Genomic DNA, 17340 nt, shown 5'->3' with positions numbered 1-17340 from the left:
GGATGATTTTTTGCAGGATGAACCTTACTCTTTGCCAAAATGTTCTCTCTCTCTCTCTCTCTCTCTCTCTCTCATGCGAAGCTCAGGCTGGTTCAGACGAGCCCGGCAATATATAGCTGCTCTTTGTCCCAACATAGATGCACGCACTTGCTACTTTGCCACCACCACCCTTTGAACCTGGCCTCATTTCCACAATTCTTGAGCATCAAGAGTCACTTATCAACTCCATAACATGATGTCTCTTTTTGCCCCGTAGATCATATTTGACCTCCGAGGACAACAATGGATTCTCTCTCTCTCTCTCTCTCTCTCTCACACACACAACCCACCATTTCTTGCAAAAAAATATATGAACCTTCAATTGCTTTTTCATCTATACATCTTGCATGCTAGCTTTGATAACAGCTATATATAACCCAGGGATACTCTCTCTCTCTTTGAGAGTCGATTCACAGCGATTTCCAGATGTTTACCGCAATCGTATGAGCAAAAAATAGCAACAAATAAATATGGTCATCCCCTCCCCACTTCACAAAAAGTTGCAGGTTTGATGAGGGTTGATGAGCACTTTGCAGATTCATGGTATTATAGCTTGAGACCTTTTCGTCGAAAGAGGAAGGAGTCACCTTGCACATCAGAGCGAACACCGGAAAACCCAATTCTCTCAAACAAACTTTGGTGTTTATCTCTCCAACCAAGCTGCCTGGCTCGCTTTTCCCACATGGCAGATATCTTCTTTTGAGCTGCCAATGCAGCTTCCGATCGCTCCCTAGCCTCTTCACAAGTCTCCATCCCTGAAGAGCACTTCTCAGCCTCTTTTTGGTACTGGGATGCAACCTTTTTGGCATCCAGAAGAGCTGCATCGGCACGTCGCTGGCTCTCCTCCCCCGTCAGCTCTAGCAGCTTTAGCTCCTCTACTAGCGTATCCACTGACCTTGCATCCACATCCTCTTGAACTTTCGCACAATCTGACGAGTTATCCATAGCCCAACCAGAACATGAATATGATATTTCAAGCACTATACATTTTGACACAAGCATATCAAGTAAAAAAGAAGATTCCATGTGTACCTGAGAAGAGTGAATTTCCATATCCTGCATGCGAATGTACACACTCATTACATCTCTCTCTCTCTCTCTCTCTCTCTCTCTCTCTCTCTCTCTCTCTCTCTCTCATATACACACACACACGCGCACGTGCACGCATACACATGTATATACACCTTATTCTCGAACCAAGAGTGGAGACAAAGTAAGTATAAGCCGCATGGAAACATGAGAATGAACAAGATAGTGAAAAGGATTAGTAACACGCAATCGCATGCCTTAAACCTAAGATTAAAGAAAATTCACAGAAATCACAGACAACCCTGAAGCAAACGATGCAAATCGAGCGTACTAGTTCAATAAAAGAATAACCGTTCATGTCCCTAATTTATGTCATAAGTGCAGATGCAAAAGATGATGATCCTTATGCACTTCTGGTTGGTTGAAGGGCCTATATCAACTATCCCTTACAAAGGGCACATAATGGAAGCCCATTGGAAGACCCTCTCGCCGACTGAGGTACAGAATTCGGGCAATCGGAGTCATCCTAATGGACCAATTGAAAAAGCCAGAATGGATATGGAAGATGCTCTCAAAGATTTTGATCGTAGGGCTAGGACATGGCGACAAAGAGCCTGTGCATTGTGATGGACAGATAACCTTAACAACAGATATGTCCCCATTCATTCAACAATAGCTTTTAAAAGCCACTAAGGGAAGCCCCCCGCATGCACTCTTGCTACGCCGATCAAACATAAGATTCAACAGTCTTGCTACGTCAATCAAACATAAGACTCCACGGTTGCCGATGCAATCCAAACAACCAAATTCATCTCATTAAATCGTGTCTGTTGAGCCCGAGCTTGGCATAACATCTAACCCTAGCTGGACCCAAAATGCTAAAATGTTAAGCGTTGCAATGAAATGCATTTTAATGGCAGCATGACAATCTAAGCATCAAGACAACCATTGGGCCTTCTCAAGCAATCCAAAAAGCTCTCTGATGCACATAAAGCTCTCTGTGTGAGTGAGCTAAAGGACACTCAAAAATGTGACTGTGTGTGCACAACGATTATATGAGGGGGTTTGCTTACCAGGAAGAAGCATAGACTCGGATTCCGCCAGGCAGTCACATAAGCATGCCGAACAGTCTCGAGAAAAACCGGAACGTGAAGCGCCCGTGGCGAGCTGCCAGTGGAAAGGAGGGCTCAGCATATAGAGCATTAGGCCACATGCCAGTAAAACTGCCACACTCTTCACTATGGAAGCCAGCTGCTGAGGAGGTAGACCCATTGTTGGGCGCCCCCTCTCGCTCTCTCTCTCTCTCTCTCTCTCACACACACACACACACACAGTCGCTTTCTACCCCACTCTTCTCTGCCTCACACGCATAGCACAGAAAAACACAACGCGAGAAGCTAGCAGGAAATCCTCTGCAGTGAATAGGCCATCGCCTACAATGATGAGGCGGGGAGTTGAGAAAGGAATCATTATGAGAAAGAGAGTGTAGTAGTAAAGTTTGGTTGGGTCCAGCTCCAAGGTGGGCACAAGGGATTGTGGGTCAAACACGCGGTGTGGACGCATATGGCTCCAATGCTCCATCTGTCTTTATCCTTCACCCACACACATTTGTAATAGTTTTGTAGACACACACACACAGTGCCCCATTTTTGTATGTTTCAATCTATTCATCTTTCTATGGCCAAAGGGTGTGCAAACGAGGGATTCCTCACTTGAGTGGCCTCTAGCCCTTCAGCTTCGGCTTCGGACCTTGCCACCAAAGCTGTCAAGAACGCATAGTTTTCTCAGAAGCTTCTCTCACACAATGGTCGTCGTGCAGTATGTGTCGAAAATTATGTTGCTGCAATGGTGAATTATGTCCTTAGTCCTACTATCACGCAAAAGCCACACCTTTTAAAATCTTGGAGCCACACCAACTTTTCTAAGCGATGTGGTTCATGTTCCACTACATGTACGAAGCCTTAGAAGAGTGGATTGTAAAACTGTCTTATTGATCTTTCTTTGTTGTTTTCGCGTATAAGAGTTGATCCCCACGATATGGGGCACTCTAGTATTTGCTCAGCAAATTCGGATTTTGCAAATAGTTGCATCATTGAGCTTTGACAATGAAGCGCTTGTCTGTGAGGTTCACCTCATTTGGTCGAAGTTTATTTGGGAGCTTCGTTAACCAAACCTTCCATGCAAATTTAGTCTGACATGAAGGAGTGAGAGTTTCTAGCAAGGCAAGTTGTCCCTCTCTAAACCATGTTTCCCTCCCTTTAAATTCTTGCTACAAGTAGAATGCATTGTGTATACCATGCATGTTGCTTCAATTTGCTCAAGCTCTAGATTTAGACAATAGTTGTTCACGTTGGTAACTAGCAAGACCTCTGCCTACTATGAAATTGGCCCACTACAAGACAAGTGTAAGGGTTCCCTTCCTTCTCGATGCTTTGTGTCAACTATTCCCACCACTATTGCCATTGTTACATCCAACACTCTCTTCACGAAGGCTACCATATATTATGGTGTCTAAGGCTTACTTCAAACTGCACGCAAAGCCCAAACGTACTTGCTCTTGCTTTGAGAGCCTCCAATTCACACTACCCATGGTTTTGAAAAAGATCTCCAGCTATGGCTATGAGTGTCAGAGATTCAAAGGCAGCTCACGCCTACTGCTGCAAAACTAGGTGGAAGGAGCTTGTTTCGAGGGTGATGTGTGGCTCTTTCAACTAGTGGGTTCGGAAATGCAGATCTCCTCCTTCCGCCAATAATTGCATGCCAACACAGATACGCGCCAGTATAGTTGTTTCTGTTTTGCGCAGTTTGAATGCCCCCTAAACTGCTACAGTATGTTACAAATGAATTGATGGATGGATGTAATAGAGTCATTTATAGTTAGAGAATATTAAATGAGGGAAGGAAGAAGGTTTTAGCAAGAGAAACAAGGTCACACCAAAGATTATGTTCATCATATAACTTATTAACTAATCAAACTTATGTACTAGGTTTTAACATAATTAAGAAGTGGCAAGAGCTTGTATTGATATTGCATCAACACTAATTACAAGCAGGCGAGTGCTCTTTGTTTTGATACATACAATATTGTGTGGCTTTTGTATCCAAATGAGAGAGATGGTGGGTGTCAGGATAAGGATCCTAAGGGCAAGGGCAAGGAGTAGTAGATAGGTTTAGGGATTCCTTAAATGTAGGGGCATAGCTAGACCTTATATAAGGAGATAGTTGGGAGGAGACCATAGGCATGTTTCCCCTGCATCCTTTCACTAGTATCAAAGCCTCATGGTGTTGGGGGGAGGAAGAGAAGTGGGCATGTAGAACTTGTATGGGATTTTTTTGCATGGAAGTGCATGGGTTCTCTCTCTCTCTCTCTCTCTCTCTCTCTCTCTCTCTCTCTCTCATCTTCAAGCTTCTATGGCATGCTCGAACACTGACCACGAGAATCGACCCTTGGGTGGGGAGTGGACCATGGCAGAGTGACACAGAATGGTAAGTGGTTAGCAAGATCTTTATACATACTAAGCATTGATGGAGTGTTAAGAAGGTGTGTACCATTGCAAGATAGGATGCAAGTAATTACTAAAGTCCACACTGAGAGCTCATTGGGACACTTTCCACTAGCATTACATACAAGAAAATTCTTCAAGCTGGTTTATGGTGGCAGAGTATGATATCTGATGTTAGAACTTATTGCAAGATGATATTTGCTAGAGAATGGGCATGCCACAAAAAGAATAGGTATATAGTCATCATGGCAACATGTTATGTCAGTAAATGGGTGGAAACTAAGGTTCTACTTAACAATACAACCAATTCCATATCATGGTTCATATACGAGCATATCATATGTTGGTATGGCTATCCTCTAGAGATAGTTTCAAATCATAGAATGCATATTTCATAAATGATACTATTCAGATCTTGATTGAAATATTTTCCATCAAGCATAGGAAGTCAATGCCTTATTATCCTAGATACATTGAACAGGCTGAGAATATCAGCAAGACCATCAAGACCATTTTAACTAAGATTGTATAGAAGGAACCCCACAACTAGGATGAGAAGCTTGAGACAGCACTATGGGCATACTGGACAATATACAAAATTACCACTAGCATGACATCGTTCAAGATGGTCTATGGAACAAAGGCTCGGCGTCCAATGGAATTTTTTGTTCCCAGTCTCAAACTTGCGATAGAGCATGATATGGGTTATAACTCAAAGCTAAAGAAGAGACTGGATGAATCTTTGTGGCTAGATGAAATAGGTAGAGAGCGGTGCTAGAACAGGAGGTAGTCCAGCAAAGAAGAAAATACTGGCATGACAACAAGTTGAAGGTCAGAGAGTTCCAAAAAGGAGATCTAGTTTTTCTATATCAATCTAAGTTAGGACCCAAGAAACCCAATCTAAAAATAGCATGGTTTGGTCCTTTAGGTGTTCTCCAATGGAACATGTGAGATTGAAGGATTTATCTAGACTAATGCTACATGGAGTATATAATGAAGCCCATAAAACTTTATTATTCAGCACTAGAAGAACCTCCAGCAGAAGCCACTAAAGTATCAAATACATCAAATTCAAAAATCAAAGTTATGAATTGAATGGGTGTTGATAAAAAACTCATCATAGAGTAGTCAATTGACACTAACATTACTACATTCACTATGGCTAGAAGGCAAATTTAGTTAATTGCTACAACAATCTCCCACATATTCAAATTTCCCTTTGGTCAGAAAGCCAGTCAAAACTGATGAGATCAGAAGTTTTTTAAATGAAATGCCAGAGCCCATGAAAAAGAGGAAAAAAGGTGGCCAAGGCATCTAATTTTGGCCTCGAGACACAAGGCAACTCACAAGTTTGTAGTTGCAGCAACTACTCTGAAGAACAACCCTACCTATGTATTTGATAGCTCGGTATTATATAACAGTGTTGTGGCACAAATAGCTAAAGTGAAGACACAACCTCTATTCAAGGCATGGTATGTATGGCAATTCTTCTATCAGACGACTTGTCAACCTGAACATCCTAAAATACTGGCACTGAAGCCCAAAATACCAGGGCACTCATAGGACCAAAAGGGAAACCTGACCAGTCTACACTAGCCACAAAGAAGCATGGGCTGGAGAGTGGCCAGGGCGAAGGATTTGGAAAAGCCGACTAGAAACAAAGGTTGTCAAAGGAACAGTGGGAACAGCTAACTACTAAGACCAAGAAAGCAATAGGATCATATGGGGAGGATACGTCTAGGGTGACCACTGCACAAACTAAACAACAATAGTACGACCACGTACTACCCTGAAATGGCTATTGATTTACAAAGAAGACCAACCCACACAAATGAAATGCTAGAGATATCTGACATACCAGTGATGGATCCGGTGATCCGTGAGTGCAAGGGAAGGAGAGAATGGGAATGGGATGAGCACAAACACATGATCTTTGGTGGAGCTATAAAGAGTAAATCTCTCTTGAACTCCTTATTTCCATTATAACCAAATAATAGATTAAGCAGGTGGGCGCCTGGCCACGGGGCCTGAAACCCAACAATTCTCCCACTTGAAGGCTAACGTGGCCCAAAAGGTTAAAGAATGTAGGGGCTACTATGTACAATTGTAAAAACGTGAAGCATGAGTGTAGCTTCACCCTATGCCCATCATCTCTATGCAATGTGCGAATCGCTATGAGGCTAAGCTCTTTGTTAGAGCATCCGTTGGGTTTTCATTTGTGTGAACTTTGACTAACTCAATGTGTTTGCTAGCCAAAATATCCGATACCACATGATACTTAACCTCTATGTGTTTCGACTTGGAGTGAAACACGAGGTTATTTACTAACGCAATCGCACCCTCACTGTCACAATGAAGGACTTGAGTCTGGTGTAACCAAAGTCTCGCACTAGACGAGATAACAACTTCCTTACTGGAACTAGAAACTGCAACATACTCTCCCTCAGTGGTGGAAGATGAAGTGCAATTCTGGATGCATGATCTCCAAGAAATTGCCACTCCATAGAACAAGAAAACGTAACCAGATGTGGATCACCTAGTGTCCACGCAACCCGCATAATCCGAATTAGTGTATCCAACTACATCACTATTCCCAAAGCGTAAGTGTTGGGTGAAGAGGGGGAGATCGACCGCTTAAAGTACTCAACATAAGCTTTCAAGCCATCACCATCAAACTGTCCACTTCTTCTTCCAATTTCCAAGCACACACACTCACCTAGACTATGACACACACACACACACAGTAAACAGAGAATTGATATAGACAAGCTTGTAAGGAGGTGTAAGAGATGTGTAAGAGATGGGGACTAGATTAGAGAGTACACAGCAAAATAACCATAGCTTAAGAGAGTAGAGAAGAGAATCTGCAAGAGAAAGGCCTAAATCTAGCCCCAAACTCCACAGCACCTCTCTTGTGGAGTTGGTATTTAATATATTACTTTGAGTTTAAGGTGCCAAAAATTGAGGCCCCTCTTTTACAACCACTTTACTTTTGCAAATGAGTGAAGCTCATTAGTTCTTGCATGACCCATAAGGGGAGTTCCCACTACAACTATTTACAGAGCCATAGTGGCTTATTGAAATGATGTTCTAAGATATTGTGCAAATATAAAATGGCCAAGAATAATTGCCGTCGCCTCTTCATCAACTCCCCGCATTCCACTCTACAAAATCATCATCAACTCAATTAGTAAAATAAATAGACAGCACATAATTAACCATTACGCCCAGCTATCCCAATTGCAGTTAACCACTACAACAAGAGGGTGCCCAATCTCTCTTGTGGAGTTGGTATTTAATATATTACTTTGAGTTTAAGGTGCCAAAAATTGAGGCCCCTCTTTTACAAGCACTTTACTTTTGCAAATGAGTGAAGCTCATTAGTTCTTGCATGACCCATAAGGGGAGTTCCCACTACAACTATTTACAGAGCCATAGTGGCTTATTGAAATGATGTTCTAAGATACTGTGCAAATATAAAATGGCCAAGAATAATTGCCGTCGCCTCTTCATCAACTCCCCGCATTCCACTCTACAAAATCATCATCAACTCAATTAGTAAAATAAATAGACAGCACATAATTAACCATTACGCCCAGCTATCCCAATTGCAGTTAACCACTACAACAGGAGGGTGCCCAATCTCGTAACAGTAAGCACTTGCTAGTTGAGACCTTGATGTATCTCAAGATGTGTTTCACTGCTTCTCAATGCTTTTTGCCTGGATTTTCCATGAACCTGCTGACCACTCCCACTGCATATGCAATGTTTGGTCGTGTGCTAACCATGGCGAACATGAGACTGCCAATTGCCAAGGAATACAACACCTTTTCCATATCTACCTTTTCAGCATCCGATTTGGGACAATCATGCTTGCTAATTTTTTGTTATGCTGTCATTGGGGTACTCAATGCTTTCCCCACTTGCATATTAAAACATTGCAAGACCTTGTGAATATACTCTTCTTGCGAAAGTTCAAGTATACCATGTTTGCGATCTCTATTGATACACATACCAAGAAAGTGATGTGCATCACCCAAATCTTTCATAGCAAATTGCTTGCTTAAGGCATCCTTGAGAAGTGAAATCTCATTCTTTTGACTTCTCGGCTATGAGCAAATCATCCATGTACAAAATCAGAATGATGAGGGAACCATCATTCAACCTCTTTGTGTACAAGTAGTGATCCTCTTGGCTCCGTACGTAACTCTGGGATTGAATGTACTTATCAAACTTGATGTACCATTTCCTTGAGCCTTGCTTTAATCCATACAAATCTTTCTTGAGTATACGCAACAATTCTGCATGTGTTGACTTCTCAGGCTTTATCACAAAACCTTGTGGCTATTTCATGTAAACATCCTCTTCAAGATCCCATGAAGAAACGTTGTCTTCGCATCCATTTGGACCAATTGCAAGTCCTCGATGGCTACTAAACCAAGCACAAGATGCAATGTATTCATCTTGAGTGGCCACCTGCTGGAGAAAAGATTTCATTGAAATCCACGCCTTTCGTTTTCTTGAACCTTTTTGCAACCAATCTAGCCTTATATTTAGGCTCGGGATTATCTGTGATATACTTCTTCTTGTACACCCATTTGCATGGCACTGCCTATTTACTCACAGGTAACTTAGTAAATTCCCAAGTTTCATTTGCTAAAATCAAGCTATATTCAAATTGCATAGCCCCTCTTCCAACTTCACGCTATCATCCATTTGAATGGACTCTTTATAGCAAGTGGGTTCACCACAATCAGTAAATGATAAATAGTCCAATCCTGGATCAAAATACTCAGGTGTACGAGATGTACGAGTAGATCTCCGAAGTGCCTGAGTGCTAGATTCGGCTCTCTCTGGAGCAACATGTGTGTGTGTGTACTAGTGGAAGGTGCATCACTAGCACGTCCAACATTTTGTGTAATTGGTGGTGAGGAAATATCCTCAAACTGTACTCTGCAATACTCAATATATTTCACTGGCTTTCTATACATCTTAGACTCATTGAATATCACCTGTGAGCTGCATATAGCCTTCTTTGATTCCGGGTGCCAGAGACGATATCCCATCCCTCCATCTACACCATATCCAATGAAGATGCACTTGTGTGATTTGGGGTCCAACTTTTTTCTAAGTGCTTTTGGCACATGTGAGAATGCCTCACACCCAAATACACATAATCTATAATAATTGGGCTCTTTGCCCATCCACATTTCATCTGCAACCTTGCACTTGACTCGTGTACTAGGTGACCGATTGATCAAGTAAGCAGCTGTCATAATAGCTTCTCCCAAAATTCTTGAGGTAAGTTGGCCATAGACAACATAGAAGTGACTCGTTCTTAAATGGTTCTATTCATTCTCTTAGCCACACCATTTTGGGTGGGTGTGTAAGGCATGGTAAGTTGTCTCCTAATGCCTCTTTTATTGCAAAATCCCTTGAACTCGGAGGAGATGTACTCGCCTCCATTGTCACTGCGCAAAGCTTTAAGATTTCTACATGATTGGTTCTCTACCAATGCTAGAACTTCTGAAAGACACTAAAGATGTCACTCTTCTGCTTCAAGAGATAAACCCACACCTTTCTAGTAAAGTCGTCTATGGATGTCAGGAAGTATAACGCTCCCCCTAGAGACTTGACTAGCATAGGTCCACACAAGTCGCTACGAGATCTAGAGGACTCCCTAACTCCTTGTCCAAAGGCATTGATGTCAACCTAGTCTATTTGCCATAGATACAATGCTCACATAAAGAGAAGTTAGAGTAACCTAACACAGGGATATACAAGCATATGTAGCAGTGAGAAGATCTATCTCTCTCTCTCTCTCTCTCTCTCTCTCTCTCTCTCTCTCTCTCTCTCTCTCTCTCTCTCTATTTTTCAAGTAACTCGGGAGTGTGTTGAGCCGGGTCGGAGAGACAAAACAGATTTGTGGAGGGCACCGTGGGAGAAAATTCTTGCACACAAAGCGTTAAGAAGAAGAAGAAAAATCCTTTTGAAATCCATGTCAACGAAGTCTGATGCAGATATGACGAGTTGCCGATTGGGAATGTGTGTGTGTGTGTGTGTGGGGGGGGGGGGGGGCTCTACCAAACCACCACAGTGGTGCTCTCTTGCTCGGTTATGGCGCCAAGGCAATGGCTACCCAATTCTACTGCTCAGCTTTGCTCACGGTCAAAGTGGACCTGCTGTCCATTTTTGCCCCTCCCAAGCTTCTGCACTGCCCGCTTCTCGATTTTGCTGCTCACTGAAATGCCGAGCTTTAATTCATTCGAATTTGCTGCTGCTACTTGAAATTCCCCCCAATTGCCTGCTCACGGCCCGATTAGGCTTCTGCAGTGTAGCGCTACTTCAAAATGAACCTGCAGATTTTGACCTGCTATATTGAATGCCCAAGCTCGTGGTACTTTGTTCTCGATTTTGTGCTTCAGCTCGCCCTGCAAGCCTTGGCTATGCTCAATTCTTCTTTGTTGCCGACTTGACCTCTTTGCTCAACCTTGCAACCCGATTATTCCTTGAAAATGTTCAAGCTTCAGACCTTGCACACGCCATGCTCGATTCTTGCAAAGCTTGCCATGCTCCCTTGCTTGGGGTCGGTGCACACATGAGTAGGGGGGAAGGTGTCGTGCTCCTGATCTTGAATACCACTTGATGGATCCGATGATCCGTGAGTGCAAGGGAAGGAGAGAAGGGGAAGGGGATGAGCACAGACACAGGATCTTTGGTGGAGCTATAGAGAGTAAATCTCTCTTATCCTTATTTACATAGAGTAAGCAGGCAAGCACCCGAACACAACCCAGCCACGAGGCCTGAAACCCAACAACTAGTCTGAAGTAATCAACCATTCACCACAATTGTAGTGGAAAAGAAAATGACATGCATGTGTGGTGAATGCTTATGATGTAGACATAAACAATTCTATGGGTTCTCATCTTGATGTTGGAGATGCTGATTTTTGTGCTTTGGAAAATGGTTTGAATCCCATGGCTAGGGGTGATGTTGATATGAATGGAGATTATGTGTCTACATATGGCCTATTTGATGAGAATGCTTTGGTATGCGAAGTTGCGAGAGCATCTATAATGGATAATGTATGTGATTTGGGTTGTATAGGATATCCTCTTGAGTACGAGGTTGCTAATGTGGTTGATTTTCATGGTCTACAAGACTCTCATTCTACTCTTGTGGTTGACGATGAAGACTATATCTCTACTTATGGGTTGTTTGATGAGTTGCCTATGGCTGCCAATGATGATGTAAATGCTTTTGGTGATTTGGATTATCACTTGGATGTTAATGATTCCAATATGGATTCATCTAATGTCACCAAATAATCCATTGGTGATGATGAGGTGGTTGATATCGAAGACTATGTCTTCCCTTATGCCTTGTTTGATGAGTTGTCAATTTCTCCAAGCTCCCACCTTGATAAAGAGAGCATTTGTTTTGACTTTATGGAAGAAAACAAAGGGCTTGATTTCCTTAAAAATTTTGATATGGTGGATGTTCTTATGCCTCTTATGAATGGTTTTGAGATGCAAACAAATAAGGAAGATCATATGAGGGATGATGTTAGTGTTGATTGTGAGAGACAAGGCTTTGATGATAGTTGGCCTCTAGTTATGCCAAGCAAGGATGATATGGATTGTGTGAGGAGTGAGATATGACTTGATTTTTATGTGATGAATATATTGGGGATCTTTAAAGAATATCTTGATGCATAATTATCATGTTCTTATGATTGTCATGCCAATAGTGTGTGGGGGATGAATAGCTTTGATTGGCATTGTTGTGGACATGGTAGAAAAATAGTTGTATGGTCTCTCTTTTATAATGAAGTGTATGGTAGATATGTTGGAAGGTATCATGTTGATCTACATGAGTTTGAGAATAGTTCTTTTTCAAATGAGGGAATGCAATTTTATGTGTATGACAGAGGGAAGAGATATGTATTTGGTGTCGTGCGCATGGGGGTCTTTGCTTCAATCGAAAAAGCTCTTGGTATGTTATGTGTGTGGTTATTGGATGCAACATGGAGGTGTATGGTGAGATAATTTATGTTTATTTTGAATTCCATTTTTCATAGTGATGCTTTTGTGGGGGATGCAAATTGGAAGGTGCCTACAATGATGCTAGAGTATGTACATGAAACACTTGAAAGTGTTCCATGCTTGTTGGGGGGGCAATATGTGACATGTTTTGACAAAATGGTGCGGGCCACCTCAAAGACTTTGATAGATTTATTTTAATGATTTTGGGACCCTTGGATGTAAATAAATCATGATTGTACAAAGTGTACAAAGGTGGTGTGTGTTGTCTCTACGCATGCGGGTCAGTTGTGCGGTGTAAGTTTTGTTGTTTTTGTACATAGAAGTGTTGAGACTTCAAAGAGTGAGTAAGTGCTTTAAAAATATGAAGAAAAACAGATTTTTTATCAGCTTAGGGTCGTGAGTGAGTGGGGGTTTTCAGCCCGTGAAGAAGAAAGCCTCTGTTGATGCAGTCTGCGGTGGTGCGTGGGGGTTGTGTACTGAAGGTGGTGTGTATGTGTGTGAGGGCCTGGAGCCTTGATTGGAGAGTGTATCTCTCATCAAGAAGTCCATGAACATGAGTGGTGACCTCTGCACTTTCACCCCTCTTCTGTCTTTTTGGTGATGGAAGCTGCATGAAGCGGAGCTCTGTTGTACACGTGTGCCTTCTTCTCAGGTTGGCAGTGAAAGCCCCTTGCTATTGTTTTGAATGGGAGGTTTTTTTACATGGTTTTTTCTGAGATCTTTGGTTGAACATCATGAGTTTTTGTATAACTCATAATTGGCATGGTTTTTGATGGGTTTGTGTGCATGGTTGGGAGCAACTATGGAGCCCCATCTCGCATATGCAAGGGTTACCGAGATGGTGCGAGGGTATGGTGCTTATGAACAAAAGTGCAGAGATTTTTCTTGGTTTTTATTGGTTTGTTTTCCCAAAATTTAGTGTCTTTTTTTCTTCCTTGAGTGCAATTGATGATAGCTGGTCTATGGTAGTGTAGAGGGAAGCTAGTTGAGTGTAGGCGGGGTTTTGTGATTGTAAGGGTGAGTGAGTTTGTGAGTGGAGATCAAATCCCGTTTACTTGAGAGAGCTACTTTTCTTTTCCTCGTATATCTTGTGAAAATTTTATAGAGGCCACCCTCAAATCCTTCACAACGTCTTGACTTGTAGCCTCATATCTAACCACTAGTATGTTCTATGGGACAACCATTTTTCAATGTAGTGTCAATGATTGGATCCCCAACCAGTGCTTGCTTTTGTAGAGCGTGGAGTTTGATCGAGCCTCCACTTTATCACACGGTGCTACATTTGCATGCTTTGTTTCCTTTCTCATCAATAGCAAGTGGCTTCTCAAGTTCATGACCATTTTCAACAACCCCATACAATAAATCAACCAAGTGCATATCCTCTATCTTTGGTGGTGCATGCAAACCTTCCATAAGCCTTATCTTCTTCTCTTTTTTGTAGGAAAATTGTAATGCTTCTTTCATGCTTTTTGGATTCTTCAATTCCACATGTGAACACAAGGTAGGTTTCAACTTTATATCAACATTTTCAACCTCTCAAATTGCATGTGTGTACCATGTAACTCCTTCACTGACATCACATTAGCACGCTTCACACACTTTTCCCATTGCATCCATATGTTATTGAGCCTCTTCCAAAAGAAGAACAAACTCATCTTCACGCATAACTAAGCTCTTTACCCTTGACCAAGTTTCATTTGGAGTTGGAATCACTACAAATCTTTGAAGAAATACTGCTTCCAATAGTGGGCAACAACTCTTCTCTGCCACACACTTTCTTGAAATCACTGATCACTTCATTGTTTGAAGATTGACGTGCATCTAGAACTTGGGATCTAAGACACACCCTGATCCATTTAAAGGAGTATGCAGTTGCTCCCATCGTCTTTTGCAAACAAAATCATCATGGATTTCTCTTTTCCTACATAAGATGTACATTCTTTTAACTTGCGAGAGGCTTCATGCATGCACCACTAAACCAGTCCAAAGATAGAGGTTTCTTTGTCCACTAATTGTATGAGATGAGTGAAGGGTTCTGTGACAATAACAATTTTGTCTACATTTTTCCAAAAAACAAGAGAGTTTACAAGCTAATAGCATTTGGAAGTAGCAGGTTCATACTTGGGATATTTATCAAGCCAAATGTCCCATCTTCTATCTAGGGCCACTGTTTCAACAAGAGCTGCTTTAACCTGTTGTAGTGTAGAGAGAACGTAATACGTTGTTACAAAATGGGTCACACAAAAAATCTGTAATTATTAAGCATGACAAGCACCTCAAGCACCTTGGTCATCAAGCATGACAAGCACCTCAAGAACCTTAGTCAACTCAAGCACCGCAAGCACCTTAGTCAACTCAAGAACGACAAGCACCTCAAGCACATGCCTAACTTGCATAAGGTCTAAAGATTTTTAACACTAACCTTTGGAGGACTTTAATGAAGCTAACCCTGAGGTCTTTTAAGCTCCATTATTTGCACATTGTCCTTCAGTAGACCATCTCCTTTTGAGCCCTTGTCAACATGTAACCATCTCCTTTTTGGCCCCATGCTTAGTTAGGTCTAACAACACATATCCATGTTCTAGCTCTTGTTTCCCCTTTTACCTTCCCATATTAAATGACCAATTTAATATAAAAAAATCATTTGGATCAAGCTAGATATTAGATTTTATGACATTACCTCTCCCTTGAAATCATAGTCGTCCTCGACTATGAGATAGAGAAGATAAATTCTTAGTCATTAGTCTATATTGCTTAGTGGATAGAGGATAAATTCTTAGTCATTAGTCTATATTGCTTAGTGGATAGAGGATCCCATTTTACCCTATGACATCATTCCAGACTGGATAACTAATCCATGTGGTGCTTGGGAAACTTGATTGCCACAAACATCCCTTCTCTTTAGTCCATATCATAGTTCCAAAGTAGAGTGACAAATTCTACTTGGTGTTTGAGAGACATCGTCATCACAAACATGATTTTAAGCATGCATGCTACTTAAATTTGTGCACAATAAAAAGAGTACTAGTCTTATAAGAAAAAAATTATTGATTTAAAGAAAAAATTTACATTTGCTTACTCTAGTGTAGCATTGTAAGCATTGACAAGGTTCATTATCCTTAAGTTGTGTTTCTTGCATCCATCTAGCATCTTCAAAAGGATAATTTTTGAACTTAGAAGATACCGTTTGATAATCTTACCATGTCTTAGTACCTTGTCTTCATGTCAAAGGATGGATTCAAGATGGAGCACCTCTTCTTGATCTTTGATCTCGGGTGGGTCCTCAATTATTGGTTCTCTTGGTGGCTCTCTTTTGTAAGGTTTAAGTAGGCTCACATGAAAAGCATTGTGTATGAGCCAATGATTGGGAAACTTTAGTGGACAAGCCATCTTGTTGATTGGTTTTAGGATTTGAAAAGGACCATAGTATCTTTTTACTAGCTTAGCATAATACTTTTGGTGGCCCGTAGGATTTTTGCCCGTCGTTTGCCTCAATCAAGCCTTGGGAAACTTGAGTAGGACCCAATAGTTTTCCTTGAAAGTTAAGGCCCTTTTGTGCTTTTTAGTAGCAACTTTTTGCCTTTGTTGAGAGATGGATATAGCCTCCTTAATCTTTTGGAAAGATTCTTCTAGGTCACCGCTATACTCATCGGTAGCGAAGATGTTTCCATGTACTTTAAGTAGCAAGGAACTTCTAGGTCTCCCCTCAATAATCTTGAAAGGTGCCTTTCCTGTAGTAGTATGGACATTGTTATTGTACGCATACTCTACAAGGTGTAGGTACTTCTCCCATTGTGAGCATTGATCTACTTCCGTAACATAGATCTTGAGTAGATCTAGAATCATAAGGTTAGCTATTTCACTTTGGACATCCGTTTGTGGGTGATAGGCCAAAGAGAAATTTAGCCTAGTACCTAGATTCTCAAGAGACCCTTCCAAATATTACTAGTCATTTGAGGATCTCTATCTAACACTACATATGTTGGTAAGCCATGGTGTTTGAAAATCTCTGATATGAAGAGGGTGTCCATTTGATGTTACTTAATAGTAAGCCCATGCATAGACTTGGGTAATCCAAAGACAAAATCCATGGATATACTCTCCCATGGTCAACTCGGAATTGAAAATGGCTAGAATAACTGTAACATTTAATGGCCTAAAAACTTGTGTGTAGCGGAAATTAGCATGAACATAGTGGGCATTTCATTAGAATAGATTCCTAATGAGAATTACAAGAGTGCTTGGGTGGAGAGAGCGACAAAAAGCATAACACCTAGTTAGATAGCATCAACAATACTTTCAAAAGAGAGAGAAATTAAGCTATTGACAACAGTTGAGGACCAGATTTGCATGGAGCCGGTCCCCCCTCCCAAAGGCTTTGTATTATGGTTTCTGCCATCAAGAGAGACATTGTACAATACAATTCTTTGCGTTCCTTCAAGACTAGCTAGTGCAATGAAGATGAAAGCTTCATGCACTAAGCAAAACACTTAGCAAGCACAACATCAATTATCCCCGTTCTCAGACCCAAGACCTCACACACCTTCGAAGATGGTGAGAGCTAGTAGGGTATGAGAGTAGATTGAGAGGAAGAAGGAGTATCTTACGAGAAAGATGTACATCTCCTCACATAATCACTCATATTAGCTTAGCTTAGCTTAGTAATTAGCATGGTAGAGGAGATGAGCATGCATTGAAGCTTGGCTCTTGATTGGATTTGCATC

General features: G+C 41.4%; 1 protein-coding gene across 1 annotated transcript; it reads right to left on the bottom strand.

Moving 5' to 3' along the window:
• Nucleotides 1-331: 331 nt before the first annotated feature.
• LOC147462708 (uncharacterized) lies at nt 332-2511 on the bottom strand. The gene is made up of 3 exons (XM_086485119.1): nt 2142-2511; nt 1072-1095; nt 332-968 (listed from the first exon to the last, which is right to left on the bottom strand). Exons 1-3 carry the CDS (start codon nt 2338-2340, stop codon nt 586-588), a joined length of 606 nt encoding a protein of 201 aa, XP_086341245.1. The 5' UTR covers nt 2341-2511; the 3' UTR covers nt 332-585.
• Between the last annotated feature and the right edge of the window lie 14829 nt (nt 2512-17340).

The sequence above is a fragment of the Adiantum capillus-veneris genome, chromosome 2 (assembly GCF_014529385.1).
Source record: "Adiantum capillus-veneris isolate H3 chromosome 2, ASM1452938v2, whole genome shotgun sequence".
NCBI classification, from domain to species: Eukaryota; Viridiplantae; Streptophyta; class Polypodiopsida; order Polypodiales; family Pteridaceae; genus Adiantum; species Adiantum capillus-veneris.
The sequence above is the reverse complement of the archived record's forward strand: the minus strand, read 5'-3'. Positions and strand labels throughout refer to the sequence as shown.